This window comes from Cicer arietinum, chromosome 5 (assembly GCF_000331145.2).
Source record: "Cicer arietinum cultivar CDC Frontier isolate Library 1 chromosome 5, Cicar.CDCFrontier_v2.0, whole genome shotgun sequence".
Classification (NCBI taxonomy): domain Eukaryota; kingdom Viridiplantae; phylum Streptophyta; class Magnoliopsida; order Fabales; family Fabaceae; genus Cicer; species Cicer arietinum.
Genome location: NC_021164.2, coordinates 67263941 through 67287376, shown reverse-complemented (window position 1 = coordinate 67287376; position 23436 = coordinate 67263941). Strand labels below are relative to the sequence as shown.

Here is a 23436-nt window from a genome sequence, read left to right as displayed (position 1 = left end):
TTTCAGAAGGACAATCATTAATTTGTATTTATTTTATCTTTAACGTTTTAACTCGAACTATAGATTGTCATATGCATATTGCAATACTTTTTATAATAATTTTTTTAAAAAAAATTCTTTTATTAAAAAAGAAAAAAGAAAGAAAGACGACAACATATGTGATTTTGGTCTTGAGCTTCATCGTCTTTTTCCTTAAACCTATCAAAATCTCCAATTGACCAAACTCATGAAGAATCAAATCTTATATCACACAAGCGCAGACTGGACTGCAAATGGAAAGGTAAATCTAGGGATCTCCATCATCCTTATTCTTTGGAACAATTCGATGTTCCGTATGAGGAATCAATTATTGTTGATGAAAAAACTGTCTCAAATTCTGTGAATTTTAATTTTTTTTTTAAACTTACCTTCGTTTTGGAATTTATTTAAGCGCTAATTTAATGGATTCTGAATTTTCACTTAATATTTGTAAGATAAACTTTCAGTACTGTACCATGACTACCGTGATTGAACTTTGTTTGAGAGTTAAGATAAATAACAACTTTTCAATAGTGTGACAAACAATTATATATGAAATCATAGTCTGATCTTGACTTCAGGGTTTTTTGGCTTTTTGAATTGCAGATTTGTGAATTTTTAGGATTTTTAATATGGGAATTATTAGTTTTGGTGATGAAAATGTTGATTGTTGAAAGTGTGTATTGTTGAAATGGTAATTGATTGATTGAATATTTGAATGTTTTGAGATTTATTTCTTCTTTTTACATTGACTTATTTTCTAGGTGTAAGATGTAGAAAGAAAAAAATGAAGATAGAGCTTTTGATTATTGTTTGAAAAAATATACTTTTTTTTACAAAAATTATGTTGAATAAAAATAATTGAAAAAAAAAAAGAAATTGTCGGTACGTCATAATTTTTAAATGAAAATGCAAATAAAAATAACAATTTTATTCATATTTTAAAAAGATAAATAACCTTTACAAATATATAATATATATATATATATATATATATAAAATTTAAGTGTTATGTGTCCATAAGATAAAAGATTCATAGTGTAATTTTGCTTATCCTTTTATACTTACGTGTTTTATCATTTCAATTTCTAAATTCATTTGTAGGTGATTGCAACGAGGTGACGAGTTAACTCATCCCCAACAAGGATTTGAGTTCAACTCTCATTGTCTTCATAAAGACTTTCTTGATGGATAATCTAAAAATACATGTGTCTCGATTATGAGCCTTAAGGTTTGTGTTAACTTTAATGAACTATCATAATCTAATTTAAATAAAGTTTTTAATATAAAAAAAAAAAAAAAATGCTAATGATTGTTCTTAGTGCACATGTTAAACAACTAACATAAAAATATTTATCGGAACTTATCTATTTAATACTTTAAAAAGTCTTAAAATTAAATATATTTTTTAATATTGTAATTATTGACACGTTAACTGGAGACACCACTAATTTATAAGATTTGTTATACAAGGAACTTTGGTCAATCGCCAACTTTAATACCATTAGTGGATCACAAGGGGGTCTGAATGATCGTCACATTAGGTCAATATAAATTACATAAATGAATTGAATACCACATTTTTATCAAAACCTTAAGACAATGTGTATATGGATTATCTCATTTATATAGTGTTCAATATCCATATTTTTACATCTAATGTGAGACTTCTAACTCACTCTTAAAAACAAACAAATTGAACTTTATAATTTGTTGTCTGATAACAATTAGGTCGACTCTATTTTTTCCTAAACAATGTGTTGAATATTTCAAAATAGTTTATTTTGTGAAAATATTTATTATTTTTATTTTATTAAATTTGTGTTAATTTTATTTATTAATAAGAAGGTATAAGACTTTTAAAAAAGTAATTATCTATATTTTTAAAAATTAATAAAAATGTTAAAATTTTATTTTTATTATTTAAAAAATATATTTTTTATAAATATTTCATATTATTTATGTGATAATAATTTATTTTAAACATTTCTTGTCAAAATAAAATAATTACATATTTTAAAAATAAAACAAAGAAATGTTTGCCATTAATTTGACTATTCACGCTTAATCCCCAAGATGAGGGTGGTTTGTTGTCAGTGTTCTAAGTTTTATGTGGCTAGTTTTTATCCGGTTAATTAATACAGCCACGTGAATGATTTGTAAATACACATAATGAATTTTGTAAAGACACATTATGTTGGTTTGTAAATACACATAATCCTTCAAAAGCGTGTCACCACTGTTGGTTTGTCGTAATCATGCTGTTTCTTCGTGACATTTTGATATCAAAATAGATAGTTTGATAGAGTCTACGATTTAGTTTAGGTTAGTCTCATATCAGATATTTTTTAAAATAGATAAAGTCTAATTATAAGTTTATTTAGTTAAAAATTTATATTGTAAATTATATAAAAAAAATTTAGGAGATATTAAATCGGTCTTTTTAACTAAATACGAATAATACTTTTTACTAATGAGTTTGGTTGAATACTCATAACACTTCATTTGAGAATATGTTTCATTAAAATTTTACTAACAAATTCGTGGAAAAAAATTTAGTGAAGAAAAAAGAGTCAAATATTCTTTTGTGAATTACATGGTGCATTTATTTTTTACTCTCAACCTAATAAATATCTCTGATCAAGATGGCGAACGCCGAACTTTGGTATCAATTGCTCAAAGATTCTACTTTTAAGTGATTTTTGTGAAAATGTATTCAAGACTATTACACGAATGAATTTGTTGAATTCTTATCTCATTGTTCTTATGCAAATCATCGATGAAAAAGAATTTTAGAGAAATATATTATGTTCGATCTCTTTTAAAATATTCTTCTTAAATAATGCATACAATATTATCTTCATAAGTGATTGTTGCATCCATTTGCGGGTATATAAACTAGGGGTGGACATGAGTCGGATATGGTCGGATTCGGGTTAAAAAATCAAAATCGATTGAATTCACGGGTGGTACTTATGGGCCCAATCTCGTCCGTTTTTTATTTCGGGGCGGTCGGATTCGGGCCACTAGGAGACGGTTGTGAACGGGTGGGTCAAAACGGATTGGACTTTTGGACTTTATTGAGCCTTTTTTTTTTATCTTTTAAAAACAAAAGCATAAAGACCTAACTATGAAAAATAATTTGACCCAATATAGTTTGTTCCATTTAAAACAACTCTGGCCCATTAAAATAAATGGTCCAACCTGCCAATCAGACTTATATTTGTTTTATAACTTCAATTTTTTGTTTTATAAATTCTATTTTTTTAGATAACAATGGTCAATCACAGTTTTTTATAACAATATTAATCAAAATCTAATCCAATCAAAGTTTTGTTATATTATTGTTCTCAAGGAATTTACCATTTGCCACAAAGGCTAAGCCAAATATTAAATCACAAATTCACATTCACATGACCAATACAAATTACATTCACACAACCAATACAAATTAAAAGTCTCAAGTACAAATTAAATTCACATTTACACAACCAATACAAATATTCTCAAGTATAAATTACATAAATTACATCATAATCAACCTTTTTGTATTCTCCTTTCGGTATTCTCCTTTCAACGGCATAGTAATATCACTAGTTAGAGTAACTGGTTGCAAAATATTATTACAACAAAACAATCCATAAACCCTACATTTCAAACATAAAATAAAATGTCACAACCAATACAAATTAAAATTCTCAAGTACAAATTAAATTCACATTCACACAACCAATACAAATATTCTCAAGTATAAATTACATAAATTACATCATAATAAACCTTTATGCATTCTCCTTTCTGTATTCTCCTTTCAACTGCATAGTAATGTCACTAGTTAGAGTAAATGGCTGCAAAACATTAATACAACAAAACAATCCATAAACCCTACATTTCAAACAGAAAATAAAATTTCAACATACATTTAGAAGCTAACTTTCTTGTTTGGCATCGATCTGCACTTTATGAGATACTGTGATATATGCATACCATACAAACACACAATATCATATACACATAACCATACAAACATTGTTCATGAATTAGAAATTAATCGTTGGTTCATAAACAACAAACTCAAGTTTTAAAAAAGATAAAAAAAGAATCATAGAACTTATTTTTCTTTGATTCCAGTAGTTTTTCTCTGCTACAAAAGAAAGCACACAAAATAAAAGTTAGTTAGAAATTAAAAGTTAAGTATTTAGAATAATTTGAAACTAAAAGAGACAGAAAGCTATTGAAAGTAAACTTTTTGACCAAAAACTTAAAATAACATGCATAATACAGTAAACAAAATAATCATAGAACTCTAACCTTACATTATAGGCTTCTTGCTCTAAGCCAACAAACAAAAAATATGCTCCTGATCATAGAAAGCTTAACAAGATGAAAATGCTAGTTATAAAAAATAAACCCTAACTGTAAAAAATAATAAAGAAATCATATCAAAAATTCATAAAACTTTCTACGAGTACCTTTCTATGTGCAATTGTGAGCTTTCTCCAACACTCTTTTACCTTTTCTCCATTTGTGGTTGAAGATGTGGGATCGAAAATGATGTGAGATCGAAAAGAGAGGTCGATAATGAGGTGAATAAAAGAGAGGTCGATTAACTTGAGATACTAGAGAGATGAGATCAAGAGATTCTGAGATGTGTTACTAGGGTTTCGAAGGAAAATAAAATGATAGTTGAAAGCAAGAGAAAAGATGCAGAGCAAGGGTGTTCTGGGCAGCTAGGGTTTGATGAAAGTAGTGATTTTATATGAAAAACTAAAATGGACTGGGCCAAAATATGCAGAGGAAGGTTGGGCCTCCATCTCATATGTATTGGGAGATCGGTTACGGTTGCCGATGAATCCAATTTCTTCATCCGAACACGACCGCAAACACCGTGTACATCCATGGAAGTTCACCCGCGAGATCCGACAACCCGATCCATACCACCCGTTTGCTTGTGGGCCGTATGGGTCGGACGATTATGGACGGATGTGGCAAATATATCCACCACTTATATAAACCACAATATCCTTGTGTGTGTTGAATAAAAAATCTTAACCAAACATATTCTTTACTTGTCTCGTGTAGTGCTAAATGTTTTGCATACTCATTTGATTATATTGTTGTTATGATTTGTTTAACTTCATCATGTAAACAAATAGTTTCATTTGTGATCAATACTATTATGAAAATTATACAAATAATGTGTATCTCTAAGTAACAAAGTATACTTGTTGTTGTATATGTAAAGAAGTTCACTTGTCTAATAGATTGACAACAAATAATATTTAACAACAAATAATTAGCAAGATACATTATTATTTGATTGTACTAATATATGGTACTTCAGGACCAATCAAAAATCTTCATTTTCTCGAGCTATTAAAAGACATTTGTCCATCATTCATGACCTTACAATATTCAAAGTGCACAACTAATTTGATAACTTATTCATATATATCCGTTTTAGAGCATTTGCTATATAAGCTTCACAATTTACAAAAATATTTTTCAAATGATGATTTTTGTAATCTCAAACAAATATTTGACAAATGATGACTATTACATACCCTCTTTAGCAAATCATCACGAAGAATATTACACAATGTTCATCTATATTACTTGAGCACATAAAGAGACTTATTCATTATGATTAAGTAATCTCTTCACTAGTTTGAATTAAATGTCTCACAAAAATTAAACTCTTCAAGGAATTTCTTATAATCATCACTATAAAGTGAACCATACAAATACACTATATCACATCTATAATATAAATGAAGTCTTTGATGACTACTAACTTATACAATCTTACAGAGATGCATGAATATTAAATTCTTCTAACATTCATAGGAATAAGTATTGAGTTTTTAAGTTCTTCAAGAACTATTTAATATATCTAAACAATATGTAAAATAATAAATATGATTGCAATCCTTCGAGGATAGATGAATATTGAATTCTTCTGGAATTCATGGAAAGTAGATAATTAACATGAAATGTATTCACTGGACTTACATCTATATAAAAAATAAACATGATATGTGGATAATTAACATGAAAATTATGAAAGATATATATTCATTGGACTTACAATTCTTTGTGCTAAGTGTTGTAAACTAGTCGAAACAATGACTTCATATATGAGAGTATAGATGAATGAGATAAATAGATAAAATAGAAAAAAAGAGTGAATAATACAATTATTTTATTCTATTGTTTCTGTTAAAGTAGTAGCTCTATTTATAGACACAAAGAAAATGACATTCACTAATGAATGTAGTCCGATATTTATGACAAAAGTTAGTTACTTTTTGACTATTTAATGCTATTATTCTTAATACATCTTTCATTTAATTCAAAATATTTAATATTGATAGTTGAGTGTTTGACATTTAAAAATGATAATATAATAAATTTAATTTGTAATTTATATGAAATCCATAAAATTAAGTGCACTTAACTACGTTTCTTAATATTGTCGAAAATAATTTTTTGCTTATAATAGTGACCAAATAAAGTATTTCTCATTACTATTGTTATATATTAGATTTTGAAGTTTATGTTAAACTTTTATTTTGTTAACCTTTTAATAATTTAATTATATTGTTCTATATTAGTTTTTTTAGTCATATTTAAATATATTATAATAAAATAAAATTAAAGTATAACGTTATTTAAAATCAAATTCTAATTTAAAATGTCATTTTGAATTAAAAATATTAATATAAAATAATTTTTTAAGTAGGTTAACATATCAAATATAATTTCATAAAAATTAGACCCGTGCATAAAAAAACATATGAAATGCCACATGTCAGACTTAAGTCGTAAATTAATCGGACTCAAATTTTACAAAACTTAATTCAGTCTAATCTATTATCTCCCCGTACGAAAATAATTCTTATAATTCAAAATTTAATAAAAAAAAAAATAAGTCAATAGAATCTCTTTAACGATTGGTATGTGATTGAGGTGCAAGAAAGCAGTAGTACTATCTATGCCAATAGAAAAAGCAATAAAAAAAAATCTATATAAAATTAAAGACAAGTCGAAATGCATTTGTTTAGTAATGTAGCAGTGAGATATATAAAAAGTAGGAAAACAGAGAGAGAATTTAAAGGAGAGATTGTTATAAAAAAGAAAGTAGCGTAAGAGAATCTAAGTATGTGGTTTGGAGGATAGCAACCAGTGGGTGAAATTTGAGAGAGTGGATTGATCAGCTCTGTAGTATTTTTGAGTGAATAGAAGCAAATCTGACCAAGTGAAATCAGGATACATTTTGGTACCATCTTTGTGGATAATATCTTGATGGGGTCTCAACACTTTGTTTTCTTTGGGGCATAGAAAGAATGCCAACGACCTTCTGTCCTTGTGCTCATTAACCACTGCCCTGTGTAAGCAACTCTTGTACCTTCCATTTGATAATGCCTGTAGTCACAATTAATCAACAAAGTAATTAATTTGAGAATGCATTGTAAAGGTATCTCCAATGTTAGGTACGTACCGTAAAGGTATCTCCAATATTAACAACGAAGGCGTTAGGAAGAGGTGGAACGAAATGCCACTTGTTGTCTGAAAAAACTTGAAGACCTCCAACCTGATCTTGGTGAAGAAGTGTTATAGATGTTGGATCACAATGCGGTCCTGTTCCAAGGACAAGATTAGGTTGTTGGCAACTTGGGTAATTGTTCAATCTCATTATTGACAATCCTTCATCAAACAATTCCTTGTAATGTAACCGATCTTCCACTTCTAAGCTTATTGCCAATAGCTCTGTTAACTTCATCCCCAACTCTTTCATTGCCTTACAGTACTTCTCCAATGTTGCTCTGTTCATTCACAACAATAAATTAATAAACTAACTACATTTTTACATCAAATATCTACACGTATAATTCCTAAATTTTAATATCTTTAGAATCACGCGGCTTTGTCTTTCAATTCCATGAAGAGACAGGCACAATAATTAATTATATAACAAAAAATCAAAATTCTTAGCAGTCCAGTATCTATCTTTTTTTAATGCTAAATCCAGTATCTATCTTTTTTGACAAACATATATAATTCTAGTCAAAAATCAAATCTATTAAATAAATAATCAATTAGTAGAATTTTAGAAGAGTATAATAAAATAATTTCATGAAGAACTTCAATATTTAAAAAATATTGTTGCTCTATAAATTAAATGAAAATGCACTAAAAATAAAACTAATTTGCACCGATATTCAATCATGTATCTCATTGTGATATGATTTTATTATATTACTACTTTTTTAATAATATGTTTAATTACTTTATCTTTATATACTACTCCCTAAAAAATACATACAATGTGAGATATTGATTAACGAGTATACATATTCATTAATATCTCAAAAAAAGTTCCAAAAGTGGAACATTACTATGTTTAGAAAAATATCACATTCCCTCGTTATTTATTTATTTAGTATTATAATAAAATAAAATAAAAAATGAGCGTAAATATGAGCGATTAATAATTAGTCTTACCCAGCTTGTTGAAAATCAGTTCCTAAGGTTGATTTGAAGTAGTTAGTAACAAGAGGCTCTAATGCATTGTGATGGTAAGGAAAAGAGAATGTTTCCTTCCATGGAAGTTTAGAAGAGAAACGATGAGCATGAGCACCCGAATAACCCCACATGGAACCAGGTGCTTTATAAACACTCATTTTCCTTTGATTTGGAAGTTTAAAAATTGTGTCCATTTCATCATAAGCTTTAGCAATTAGGTTCACATCAACACCGTGATTTATCACTTGGAAAAAACCATGGTTCAAACAAGCCTCATTTATGAGCTTTGAAGCATGTTGTGTCGCTTCATCTTCTCCTTTTAGAAATCCATCAAGATCTACAATTGGTGCTTTAAGCTCTTCATCAGCATCCTCTAGATACTCTTTTGGCCAAATGAAATTTTTTGGTACGTGTGCTTCAACTTCAACTTCACACAATAATTCACCTGAATTCATCTCACTAATATTAACACCAACTAACAAATTATTAAGTATTAATATTGTGTGGCTTCTATATAGACTATAGGAGACACAACACACATATATAGGGTAAGATTATATCATGCTTATTTTACTACCTATAGAGATGAGCCTCGTTAAGATTTATTGAATAATAATAATAATTGGTTAGCCTGCTACCAACGATAATATCTTCCTCCAAATTGTTTTTAAAATGAATAATCTTAATTCCGATTTTGGTTTTCTATCTTCATTCATTAATTAATCATTTATTTTAAAATTCAACAATTTTTATTTATCTGTTAAATTTTTAAATTGAAAAATAATAATAATATACTTTAAATTACGTGATATATGATATAATAATATAGAATAATTAACGTCATTAGAATTATTATTAAATTCTCTAAAAAAAATTATTTCTATTTTTCTTATTTATTTAAATTTAAAATTAATGTACCACAACAAAATACACCACATTTATTTAAATTTAAAATTAATGTACCACGACAAAATACACCACTTTTTGCGTAAAGTTGCATGTTTTGTTCTATTCTAACATATATACTGTATACAATTACGGAAGATGTGACAATTTTTTTATCAGAATATTTTTTTTTATGATCGTGTAATTTTTACATATTACATGTTCATTAGATTCAATTTATTTATTGTTTCATAAAATTGAATTTGTAACAGTGATTTAAATATAATATTTAAAATTATTAAATTTTCAATAAATTGGCAACATATTATAAGGTCATGTGTATAAAACAAATAATTCAAGCATAAAAATTAACAAAATTGGAAGTAGTTAATTATTTCAAGATTTGGCCTGTAAATTACTATGTACAAAGTCCAACATGGTTAGGAAAAATAAAGGTTATAGCGTGTATACAGCTTAAGAGCATGTCCTTCCTTCATTGTTCTAGCCATCTTATATAAAAATCACATTTCCTGTAATAACTATATAAGTTTGAACAATGATGAAGCTTCTTCGACCATATTTATCGTTTACTCTTCATAGTCAAAATAGGAGATCAAAATTCAGAAGTATCTTCAGCTTAATTAAAATATAATTAACTTCCATGTAGTTAATCTATTTTTATTAAAACATCTTTCAATGAAACAAACTTTTATATGGAATAAATAATAAAAAGAAAGAATGATTTGATGAATATTGTTTTTTCTAAAAAGTTTAGCAGTTAAATTCATTCACCTACGTGCAGAGAAATGGGATGTTGCTTCTTTAAATTGCACATAACGTGTGAAATGTCTTTATAGTTTTGTACCATGTGAGCTGCACTAACGAAATAATACAATTATTTTTTACTACTCAACAAATAAATTAAACTAATTACTAATTTTTATTAACATGAATTAATTGATTTTTATTGTAATCGACCAAAGCAAGGTTTTAAAATTGTGAATTAACTATTAAAAATTAAAAATTGTACAAGTCTACTTTGGATTAGACTCTAGTCTTTTAAAAAAGTCTTGATTGGATCAAATTACATGTATTTAGATATCGATTTTGAATATTCGACTATAAATTTTAATTTTAACAAATTCAACATTGAAACTAAACTTATTAAATTGAATTTGCAGTGGTCTCGTTAAATTCGGATAAATTTAAAAAAATCGTAGATAACTTTCAACGTAATTTTTAAATTTTATTCTATTTTAAATTTCAAACTCCATTTGTTTTTTTTATGTTATTTTAATTTTATTTATGTCAACTTTTATCTTTATAATTGAATTGAAATTTTAAAATATAAATCCATTTATTATATATATATATATATATATTTTAAATATTATTTAATATGAAATAACTCATACGAAACTATATACCGAATTTACAGTCGATTTTTCATAGCCAAAAAAGTTCACATAATCTCTTGAATGATTAGGTTAGTGGTTCCTCTATTACATGACAGGACATAGCTCAGCGTCACAAATAAAATGTCGACAAGTGTCCAATCATCGATGAAAACAAGATTAATAAATTAATCTTTTTCCAACAAAAGTGATTCCTATCAATTAGGAGTATTTTCATATGGGTCATAACACGAAAAATAGAATCGAAATCATGTGATTTATGTGGTAACGATTTGCCCTTACTAATGACTTTTGGGACAAATTTTACCCTTACTCTTATCCTTGTCAAATCCTCGACAAGTATCCAAAATAGTATGATTTTAAACGGCACTGAACCAATCTGGGATAGGTTGTCTTTGAAGTTTAGTTTTTTTTGGTAAAAGTATACTATCCTGCAGATTTGTTTAATTCGTGAGGTTGTGTTTTCCATATACACCGACGTCTTGGAAGAGTCACAATCATCTTTAAGAATATCATTTAAAACACATTTTACAATAACAATAATAATTCTATTTTAATATGATGTGATCATTTAAGAAAATAGTAATTGGTGTTTTAATAAATTTTGAAAATTAAATTTTAGAAGTTGTGCATTTAATGCTTTAAAATTGTAATTAATAATCATTTGAACTATTCTTATGAAAATTATTTTACACTAGAAATACATGATTTTATTTTATCTTGCAGAATACTTAAATTTTGCGGTGAATTCCTTTTTCCCTTAATAAGGATCTAAGATGAGCATATAATTTATATTAATGCGTAGAATATTGTAATTAATTGGAGACGGCAAGGAGGAAGAAAGATGAAAAGCAGAGTAAAAGGAGTTTAGGGTGATGAGGCAATAAGAAAGCACAAAGTGATCTTAGAAGGCATTTAGTGGTCCTAATTCTTCGGATTCAATTCAACTAACATACTGGGCCGGCACAATATTTCATAACTTATTATGTTTCTATACTAGTACTATGCCGAAGAAAAATACACACAACAATTTAAATTCAGAAAAAGATAAACATGCCACAAATATATGGTTGACGTTTCGTGTTTCCATAAACCAAGCATCTTAATAATCTTCCTAATTTAATTTCATTTTTTAGTGTTTATTTGATTTACCGTGAGAAATATTAATTTTGAATGAATTAATTTTATAAATTGATTTGCGTTAAAAGTGGATTGAAAATTCATAAATTAATTATATTTAAATATAATTTATGTATATCTGAGTTGAATGATAAATTTTAAATTAAAAATTAATTTGAAAAATAAAAGCTAAATTTTTAACTTGAAGTTATAGTCAATTCTTTAAGTTAATATCAATTATAGTAAAAAACGATCCAACATATTAAATTCAATTATTTTTTAGCGGTCGTAAGAATAGAAAATTGAAAAATCAATTTTAAATCTTTCAAAATCAATTTAATTAAGAAATCGAATATTAAAAAAAAAAAGAAAAAAGTGTTTGATATTTACTATTTCTCTATTTTGAAAGGGGGTTAAAAAAATATGTGCTTCCTCCAACGTAGCCAAGAAATCTATAAATATAGCAAATCTTCATTATACTCCACTCTGCACTTTTCTATAACAAACTATGGATATGGAGACAGTTGAAAATTTAGTTGATGTGAACAATTTTCATTTGGGATCTAATATGCTTATGGAAGAAAACAAAATGGTATAAGATGTTGATTTGAATATGCTTATAAATCTTGAAATTGTTATTAATAAGTTTCAAAAATGAAATGTGAACTAGCAAAAAGGAACATCAACAAAAATAATTTCAACGATAAAAAAATTTATGTCCCATTTTTGTTATAAGTGTATAAATGTGTTCTGTAGATGAATTGTAATTTCCTTGAAGTATTTTTTTTACTTAATTTTACGTTAATTTCTTTAACGAGATTTTTAATTTAACGATTATAGCAGTTTTTATTTAGATATTTTTAAAAATACTGGTGGAATGAATCTCGGGACTTCTAGGTCAACAGTCTGAAGTTCATATGCCTCTTATTTTTAAAGGATTTTTTTGTATTAATTTTTAGTTTTTTACTTATAATCAACAAAGTTGGCTATCTTTTATGTTATTATTATTTTTTTTTATAATGTTTCAATCACGCATTATCTCTTTTTATATATTTATTTGACGGATATTTTTAAAAAATATAATTTTTTAAGGGAGGTTAGCTTTTTTAATCAATTATTTTATTTGAATAATAAATTTAAAAAATAATAAAAAGAATAGATTTCATGAAATATTTCATTAAAAATAAATGTAAAGAATTTCAAATACCACGTACAAACTAAAAATTTCAAATTTTTTATTAATTACTTTATAATATATGAGTCATAAAATATTCCTATAATTTTTTAAATTTATAATTTTGACCCTATTTATTTCAAAATGTACACATTAGTCTTTTATTTTTTTTAAATTTTGGCATGTTGGTCCCTCAATTTTTAAATTTTGCAATTTATAGAAATGATTCAATTTTAAATAAACAATTGTTCGATGCAAACAACAAATTTATAAATAAAGAGAATATATAGAAAAATATAATTGTTTAGAATTTTTAAAATTTTTAGAATTTTCAATAACTACATCTAAACACACTCTAAAAATTCACAAATCAATAATTAAAACTTACATTAAATTCCAAAAATTACAATCAAATAGAAACAATTTTTTTCTTCTGTAAATGTGACAATTTAAAAGCAACAAGACAATAATAATGTTACAATTTAAAAATTAAAAAAAAAAAAAAAAAAGTCTTGAATCCATACATGAGGTCAAAGTATTCAACCTCTTCATTCACATCATACACTATAAAAAAAATGTGTTGCAAAATGACATAGTATACACATGGCCATGATATTAAGTTATCTAATATTATTTCATATTGAATGATCATGTCGTGGGACGTTGACAAAACAAAAATATAAATAAAGTCACGAAAAAATTTATTATTATAATTAAAAATATATTAAGACTAATCAATAATTATAATTAGTATTGATAACAAATTTGTCAAAAGAAAGTATTATATCGATTATTAAGACTTAATACATGTTATTAATGGTAGAGTATATGTTTTGGTATTAATAAAAAAAATGTTTTGTAAGGCGTGTAATATAAGTAGATATTATTGGAACTCACCTTTCCTCTATTGGACTTTACAATTTTTTAATATCAGCATTTTAAATTTTAAACCCTGCTGAGGTTGCCATTTATATTGACATAACGGTTTTGAAAACTTATTTCATGTTATTTATTTTGCTAAATCATATGAGTCAATTATGTCATAAAATTACTAATTAGGTCACGATGACTGTCTATTCATTTAAAAGCAAATTACTCTCATCTAAATTTTCAGTTAGGTCATAGAATTATTAATAACGTTGATCGGTAGTTATTAGATATTGAAAACATCAAATTAATTTTATAGTCTAACCCATATTTAGCTGTAATATTACTGAAAATTTGAACAACAATTTTATTTCATATTAATCCAATTTTTTTGACATTGATACGTGATGATTATTAGATATTGGAGGGTGTATCCATCCTATAAATCATTGTCTTACTTCAAATAAAATAGTACACATTCAAATAAAATAGTACACATGACCCTTATCTATCAAATTATTCATTTATTATGATACTAATCTCTCATTTAAAAACATTTATTTTCGAATGCAATACATGAAAAATAATTTTTCATGTATATTCTACCTTTTTTCAAATAGATCAATAATTCGAATACATTGTATTTCAAAAAAAAAAACATTGAATATTCTCACACAAAAAAAATGTATAGTCTAAAAAATTAGTGTTATTAATGTACATTAAAACACATTAATAAAATAGATTTATGGTTCAAATACATTCAAATAAAATCACCAATCACATGACCACATTTAACATACATAAATCATGTGATAAATTTTTTTTTATAAAATATGATTAAAAAAACTGCATGTTTCAAAAAATTAATTATATATATATAATGACAAATCTTTAACATATTATTTTATATAAATTTGTTCTTTTTAATTTCTCCTTTCATTAAACATTTTCTTTCTTCTAATGCTACATTTCCTCCCAATTTTTGTGAAGTAGTTTTTGATTTCTTTAATCAATTTTTTATTCTTATATTCGATTCATATATCTTATTTTGTAGGTTCGCTGACGATTACTACGATAAGCGGTGTCCAAACTAAGGTTTTAAAGTTTTCTTTTTTTAGATTTTTATATTTTGGCTCATAAATTTTTTTTATGAGTGTATGATAAATTAGTAACCCAAAGAAATATCTTAGAACTCGTTAAATACTTACAATTGCGGAATCGATATATGTCTTTTTACATCAAACCATTGTATTTTTTGTTTAAATATTTAATATACTTATTTATGTGGATTATATTTAGAATAAATACATATATATTAAAAAAAATTGAATGTATGATGCATTTTATACTGCTTTATTTTACCAGTTCTGATCTATATTGTATTATGAAGTTAGGAAATCATTTCTTCTTGGCCAATTCAGTTTCTCCAAATTTTGGCTCCAATCAAAAATATATATTCATCTCTTAACTATTTTTCAGTTCAATATATTTTCTTTAGAGTTCAATGCAGAAATGAAAATCCTCAAGATTTCTTAATACACGAGCATCCACGATAATATTAAAAGACAGAATCTTAAATATCACCCCAAAAAATCAATTTTTTTGAGTTTTCCCTATCTCCTTAATACTTATCTCAATCAATTTAAAAAGATATTAACATATTAATTTAAATGAATCTATTATCAAAATAGACATCTAAAATATAAATGCTTTAGATATTCCATGCAAATGTCATCCAAATATTTTCGGGACATTATTCATACTATCATATGATTTTAAAATTTATTTTCGGGACATTATTCATACTATTATATGATATTAAAATTTAAATCATTTTTCAGTGTAAAAAGTGTAAGTGCAACTAAAAAGAATAATATTAAGTGTTGTGAACAATTTAAACCGAAACAAAAAGAAAAAAATTTACTACTTTAAATTTATAATTACTTCTTTAACACTTAATCATTTTTTAATTAACACTATATGTATGGTCAGTTCAAAACAATTTTATTAAATTGTGTTTATGGTGTTCGTAACACCTAGAAGATCTCAACACAAAAAATGTGAATTATTTTTATGGAAACCATCATATTATCAATTTTATTATATATTAACTACATTTTATTGCCAATAAAATAAAAATAAAAAACGAATTTTATCTTATATCAATAAAATTGTATATCAACATAAATTTCAAAATTATTTCTATTGTTTATGGAAGTGTAATAAATTGAAATTGCAAATTTAAATTTAGATTTTTTTTTTTGGATTATTACAATTTGGAAGGTGACAATTAATATTTTTTTAAATTGGTTGTATTACTATGTAGTACAATTGTTTATTTTTTTTTTTTACAAAATGTAGTACAATTGATGTTAGTATTTTGTTTAGGAAATACTGTTATAACTTTTAATGGCAAATGGCGTTTTATTACTTTTAATGGTATATGGCGTTTTATTGATGATACAATTGACTCAGCTAACTACACTTAATCAATATCATGATATTAATGTTATAGTAATAACCGAATTAATATTTTTTTTTAAATTGAATTAAATTGAGAGAGAAAAAAAAAACCAAATTAGCATTTTGAATCAGTGAACTCAGCTCGACAAAAATATAGACCGATTTTAATTTTAATTTTAATTTTAATAATAATAATAATAATAATAATAATAATAATAAAATAATATAGTTTATTCAAAAATTATTAATGAATCTACTATCTACATCTACAATATAAATATAAACAATTTGCAAAAAGGTGCACATCATGAAACGGGGCAAGAGAGGTGTTATTGATGGACACGCGAGACATTATGTATAACTCGACCACAACTTTATTCATAATTATGGAATTATATCTCTAAATACTATCTTTGAATTGAGGCAGTTTCAACAGTAAAAAACTTATGCTCGTAAACAATAGGTGATAGTTGGTAGCGCTATCAGGCCATGGACGCTATTAGCTATTAGGCAATAACCGCTACCAACTATCATCTGAATAGCTGATAGTGGCTATCAAGCAATAAGCACTACTAGCTATCAGGCGATAATTGGTAGCGGCTATCAGGCGATAGGCGCTACCAGCTATCAGGCGATAGGCGCTACCAGCTATCAGGCGATAGGCGCTACCAACTATCAAGACGATAGGTGCTACCAACTATCAGGCGATAAGTGCTATCAGCTATCAGACGATAGTCGCTACCAGCTATCAAGCGATAGGCACTATCGGCTATCAGACGAAATGCGCTACTAGCTATCACACGATAGGCGCTACCAACTATCAAGACGATAGTCGCTACCACCTATCACACGATAGGCGCTACCAGCTATCAGACGATAGGGGCTACCAGCTATCAGACGATACTATCAAACAATAGTATTGATAGCCTCTACCAGCATCGTTTGATAGCCGCTACCAACTATCAACCCTAATAGCCGCTAGCCGAAGCCGCTATCAAGCTATCAACTTATAGCGTATCAAGATATCATATAGCTTTTCAGCTTATATAAATTGCTGCATATCGAGATATCAAAACATTAATATTATAAAAAACGATGTTGTGACTTACTTTCTAGGCTGAACTTAGAGTAATGAAGATCGAACCGGAAGGGATCACTCGACGGCAAGATTGGACCGCGACCTTCCTTCACATATTGGCGCATCGCCGCCGCTATCAAATCTCTGACACTCGATTCCGGCGTCATCAACATTTGCACGGCGCCAAGGCTCCCCATGATCATAACCTTAAGCAACAACTTCGGCGGCTGTCTCGGCAAAACCTCTGACACCGTCGTCATTGCCGCACGCTTCATCTCCGGTACAAGATCATGCATGGTTGTCGGTCGCCGGAATTGTGATCCGTACACGGTAGTCACTGTACCGTAAAAAGAAGACGAATTATCTGTTAATCTCCCACGCCAGTGAGTCTCCACCTGGCCGTTACGGTGGTTCTTGGTGTTCTGCATCGTCAAAGTAGAGGTGGTTAACAGAGAGGGGTAAAATTGTAAAATTGAAAGGAAGCGTGTTTAATAAACTCAATTGACAGTATCAGAAATACGTGGTTGACGGTTATAGGAAGTTGAAAAGATACGAATGAAAAATAACGAAGGAAGAAGAATTGAAATGTGAGGCTTTGTCTGTGACTCTTCTGCTGAAATAGCAAAGTCAGCTTTTATTAATGTAGCTTTTCAGTTTTTTATTTAATGTTTTAAGCATTAAAACTCATATGTACAGACAACCTCACAATGAGAGGATCACTATTTAATCTTATTTATCTTCATAGTTATACAAACCATGATTTCTGATTGATTGAAACTTTAGATTTATTTTGGATAGATTTTCTTTTTAAGAAATTAAACACATCTTTTCTTAATTATCGAGATGAAATATATAGTCGTGGGAATTGTATATATTTAAAAAGCAATGCTTATTAGGTTTGTTGGGATCCCAATTTTAATTTCTTCATTGTCTGAAAAACACATTTTTGATTTATTTTTTTCAACGTAATGCATTTTGATATATATTTTTTCTTGTGAGACTTAATTTAACATCTTGTAGACTACACATATAGCATACTAGTTTTTGAATATATTGCTAAATGATCCTTTTGAGTCCCCATGATTCAGAAGAAAAAAAAAAATCCAACAAGAAGTGAAGTGTTTCACAATGACTAAAGAACAGCTCATCCGACACAAGAGATTGGGACATGCTAATTTTAGATTAATGTCAAAATTGAATAAACCTACCTAATTAGAGGTTTGCCAAAATTAAAATTTGAGTGAAATGTTCTTTGTGAGTCATGTCAGATACGAAAAGAGACTAAATTATCTTTTGTTTCAAATAATGTATTTTTCCAATTCTACTTTTACATATTGATTTATTTGGTATAGTAAAAAATTACCTCTATCAAAGATTAAAAATTTGGATTTGTTATTTGGTATAGTCCCATAAAGTGTTTACTACCTTATGCAAACAAGTGCAAAATGAAAAATGTTTTCATATTACAACTATTCATAGTGATCATGGTGGTGACTTTTAAAATAAATATTTTTAAAACTTATGTGAAAAAAATGATATATTTTGTAATTTTTCTTCTCCTAGAACATCTCAACTAAATGGTGTTGTAAAAAGAAGAAAAAATGATCTCTTTAGAAAATGACACGCACTATGATTCATGAAATGAATATTGCCCAACATTTTTGGGCATAAGGTTATTTATCGTAATATTAATCTCCTTGTTTTTTGAATGCAACAAATAAAAAGAATATTATTTTTAATAAAAAAAACAACAAATAAAAAGAATATTTTTTTATAATAAAAAACAGGTATTTTTCAAACATATTCTGCATCTTTTCAATATAAAAATCATAATTTGAATACTTTCTGACATCATGCATATTTTGTATGTTTTAGAAAAGAAATATTTTTAATGTGTATCAAACTACATAAATAAAATTGATTTATTTTAGACAAGTGTGATCAATTAAACCGAATAAAATCAAGTTATTAGTTATTAATTACCATTTGATTACATAAAAACAAAAAAAATTGTTGAAGCAAAGTTAACATCTATGTTTCAAAATGAGTATTAATATATATAATAACAATTTTTTTCATACAAATTTCTTTAAAAAAAAAAAAGATTTGCAGAAGCAAAGTTAACATTCAAGTTTTAAAATAAATATTGGTATATATAATGACAAATTATTTCATACAAGTTTCTTTCTTTAATAATTTTTTCATTCAGTAAATCTTTTCTTTCTTTTAGAATTTTTTTCGTTCAAAATTTTTTTTTCTTTTTCTAAACGATACCTTCTCTATTTTGGTTTTCTTTAATCATTTTTTTTTCCTTTCTGAAACTTTAATCCTTCTTTTTGTTCTTATATTGGGTTCATACCTTTAATTTTTCATATTAGTTGACCATATCACCCCGTTAGGGTTTAGACTAAGTATATATAAGGTTTTCCCTTTGTATTTTTTGTTTTAATTATATTTTTTCCTTATAAAAATATAAAGCAAGAGTATGAAGCCAAACTCCTTCAAATATATTCTCCCAAAAATAGTGGCATGACAATAAAACATACCTATTCAAAAATATCGTTAATCTCTAACTAAAATATATATAAACTTAAATAATAAAAGAAAAAACCTTTATAATGCCATACCAATTAATAATTTAAAGAAAAAACCTTCATATAAATAATTATTTCCTTAATTACAATAATCAAATTGAACTAATTTATTTGTAAGTAACAATCATTTGTTAAATTTAAAATTTAAAATTTGAACATTTAATCGCACAAACACAAAAATCAATTACAATTTTCAATATCATACTCATTTTTTTTTACCTAAAATCAATTTCAACTATCAACTATCAACAGCCTAAAGTTTCAAATGTTAGATAATAAGACATTAAATGATTTTTTAAGTTGCAACTTTTTCTATTAATTTAATTTGGACTTACATAGTGGAATTCTTACAATCCCAGCTTAATAATAAAATAAAATGATGAATATTTCCAAAAAAAATCATATAAGGGTTACCAAATTATTCTTTAATGTATGTAAAATACATAATTTATAATCATGATAAATTAAAATTAGTATTTAAATAGAAAAATTATAGTTGCATGTCTATATTAAAGTAAAAAATTATGATAATAATTTTTCCAAAAAATAAATGCTTATAAAATTTTTGCCCATGAATGAAACAAAATAGATTAAAATAATAAATACTGGTAACAAAAAAAATGGATTTGAAATAATAATAAAGAATACTTTTTAAATCAAATTAAAAAATAATATGAAACATATACATTTTTTATAATATGAATAATAGTCCTAATAAAAATATGTACACAGTAATGTCCAAAAATTGTAAAGGGTCTATTAAGCAAATCAATATTTTATAAAATTTAATGCATCAAAAAACATTAATTTTTATAAGGTGGATTGTTCCCTAAAAAAGATTCTATCCGCAAGTAAAATTAATTTTATGAAGAAAAAAATTCAAATCTAAATTTTACATTAAATTAAAAAAAAAAGGATATCCAAAAAAATTTAGAAAATGAAGTAAATATTATAAAAATACAAAATTAATTATATGTTTATTTTTTTTAGCATGTTATTGGTACAAAGTTTTCATCGCTGCTTAATAGTGACTAATCTCATAAATAAGGTGGATACATAAGATGGATTCTCCTCCTCCAATCAATTTTTGTTGATATGCAAGAGTCAAAGATCGAACTACTTGACCAATTAGATAAGGTGCAGAAGTCCCTTATCACTTGAACTAGTTCATTGTTAATACTTACATTTTTTTTAGGTTTTCATAGGTTCTATCCACAAGAGATAATCCTATTCTAGGTGCGTGAGACACTCAATATAGTTTCCTAGAGAGCATTATAACTCATATTCACTTTATTGTAAAAATGTAACTCCTACCGTTGAACTTAATTCTCCGTTCGTGTTAATTATGTCTTTATTATATTAAAATATAAAAGAATTTTTTAATTAAAATAAGAAATTTAATTAACAATAATCTAAATAGAAAATAAATAATTTCATTTTAATTTCAATGATATAATTATTAATAGTTAAATTTTGAAAACATCTCATACAATTATTTAAAAAATAATTATATTTAACAATGGATATAGTATAATAAAAAGTATATATAAATATATATACTTTTTTTCCAATGGTCCACACAATTTAAACAAATACATTAGTTATATATATAACCAACCACAAATTTTGAATATAGGCTTAATCTTAGCTCATATAGATATACTAAAATGGTCATTTATTAGAAGCAAATACTACAATATTAACATTTGTAATGAAACATATTGTTCCAAAATACTACAATGTTATTTTATTAATCAATTAATTAAAATTAATACTTTTTATATCTTCTAAATAAAATAAGGATAATATATAATATGCAGTAATTATAATTTATTATAAATTGTACGATGAATAATTGTTTTTTTAATATCATAAACAAACAATTACAATTTTTTACACTTTAAATTTTTCATGTTATTTTTTTTGAAATACGTTATTAAACAAATTGTTTAAACGTATAATTTATACAATAGATTAAGGTTTGCCGTTAATCAATTAGTTAAAATTTATTTTTTTATATCATCTAAATTAAAATAATCATAATTATATTATATTAATTATATAATTAATTATAAAAAAATGGTACACAGAATGGTAAAAATGATAACACTTGAAATACACAAACTATAGTTTTTGATTCTATAAAAAAATGAGAATAGTTATAAGGACCAAACTATAAATTTTTTCACACTTTATTTTTTTTGAGATTAATTGCTAAAAAAAATCATGAGAACATATAATTGATATACAAAATAAATATTTGTGATAAAATAATTATTATTAAATAATTAATTAAAATTAATATAATTTTTAAATATCATCTACATAAAAGTGAATACAATTTGTAATGAGTTATTTAAAATTATTTGAATTAAATAATTTTGCACAGAGTAGATGCATATATAATTAATGTCATATTTGATTGATTAGATTTATTAGATTTGTGCATTTTTTTTCTGATAAATAAGAGGATATTTACTGCTTAAATTATAGGTTATTTTGTGTTTTAAAAATGAACAATCATCAAATATTTTTGTTAATATATCTTTAGTTCAATTGTAAATCATATATATTGAAAAGTGCATAAATTATAAATAATTTTGTTTGATTAACACTATTTATCATTAGAAAATATTTAGATTTAATTTATTTTAATTTTTATAATTATAATCATAGATTAAATTTCTACTAGTTCATTATTCATTCCAATAATTTTTTCGATAATAGTTAACTAGTATAACGTTTGTTACGAAAAAAAGGAATTTATATATTACAGTCATATATTAACGCAATAGTATTAACCATGAAGTAATCTCATTATTATGGTATACACAGTACAAATTCAATGACTCAATCCAGAAGAAACAAATGTGTCTTCAATCTTATAATTAATAATTTAAAGGTAGAAACACAAAATCCATCAACCTTACAAGCTTCTACGTGAGTTATGAATACATTTTAATAATCATCAATCAACAAGCACAAAAAAGAAAAACCAAACAGAGAAAAAAAAAATGGTTACAAACTATATATGTATATGAACATAACCCCAAATAAACAAAAATATAGAGAATACACACTGTGTTTCTACAAAAAGATGAAACAGTCCAATGAGATAAGAGGATTATCAATATCCTCCATAATTGTTGAATCCATATTGTGATGATGACTAGAATGAACATCCTTAACCACAGTCTCATCAATTTTAGTCTCTCTATGCCTCAAATTCAAACCAGTTGAAGAATGAAGCCGCCGTGAACTGTTGTTTGGACTACTACTCGCTCCTTTAACACACTC

General features: G+C 25.8%; 3 protein-coding genes across 3 annotated transcripts in view; all 3 read right to left on the bottom strand.

Moving 5' to 3' along the window:
- Positions 1–6996: 6996 nt before the first annotated feature.
- LOC101491889 (gibberellin 20 oxidase 2-like) lies at positions 6997–9124 on the bottom strand. The gene is made up of 3 exons (XM_012716456.3): positions 8524–9124; positions 7520–7844; positions 6997–7443 (listed from the first exon to the last, which is right to left on the bottom strand). The coding sequence occupies exons 1-3, from the start codon at positions 8997–8999 to the stop codon at positions 7174–7176; spliced, it is 1071 nt and encodes a 356-aa protein (XP_012571910.1). The 5' UTR covers positions 9000–9124; the 3' UTR covers positions 6997–7173.
- A 7863-nt stretch (positions 9125–16987) lies between these two features.
- On the bottom strand, positions 16988–17973 carry LOC101491580 (uncharacterized). The gene is made up of 2 exons (XM_073368842.1): positions 17577–17973; positions 16988–17139 (listed from the first exon to the last, which is right to left on the bottom strand). Exons 1-2 carry the CDS (start codon positions 17971–17973, stop codon positions 16988–16990), a joined length of 549 nt encoding a protein of 182 aa, XP_073224943.1.
- A 5012-nt stretch (positions 17974–22985) lies between these two features.
- The window catches only part of LOC101491260 (uncharacterized), a 2111-nt gene continuing 1660 nt past the window's right edge, over positions 22986–23436 (bottom strand). Inside the window, exon 3 of the mRNA XM_027334431.2 lies at positions 22986–23433. Coding sequence (XP_027190232.1) covers positions 23227–23433 — 207 coding nt within the window. The 3' untranslated portion in view covers positions 22986–23226. The remainder of the gene's footprint in view (positions 23434–23436) is intronic.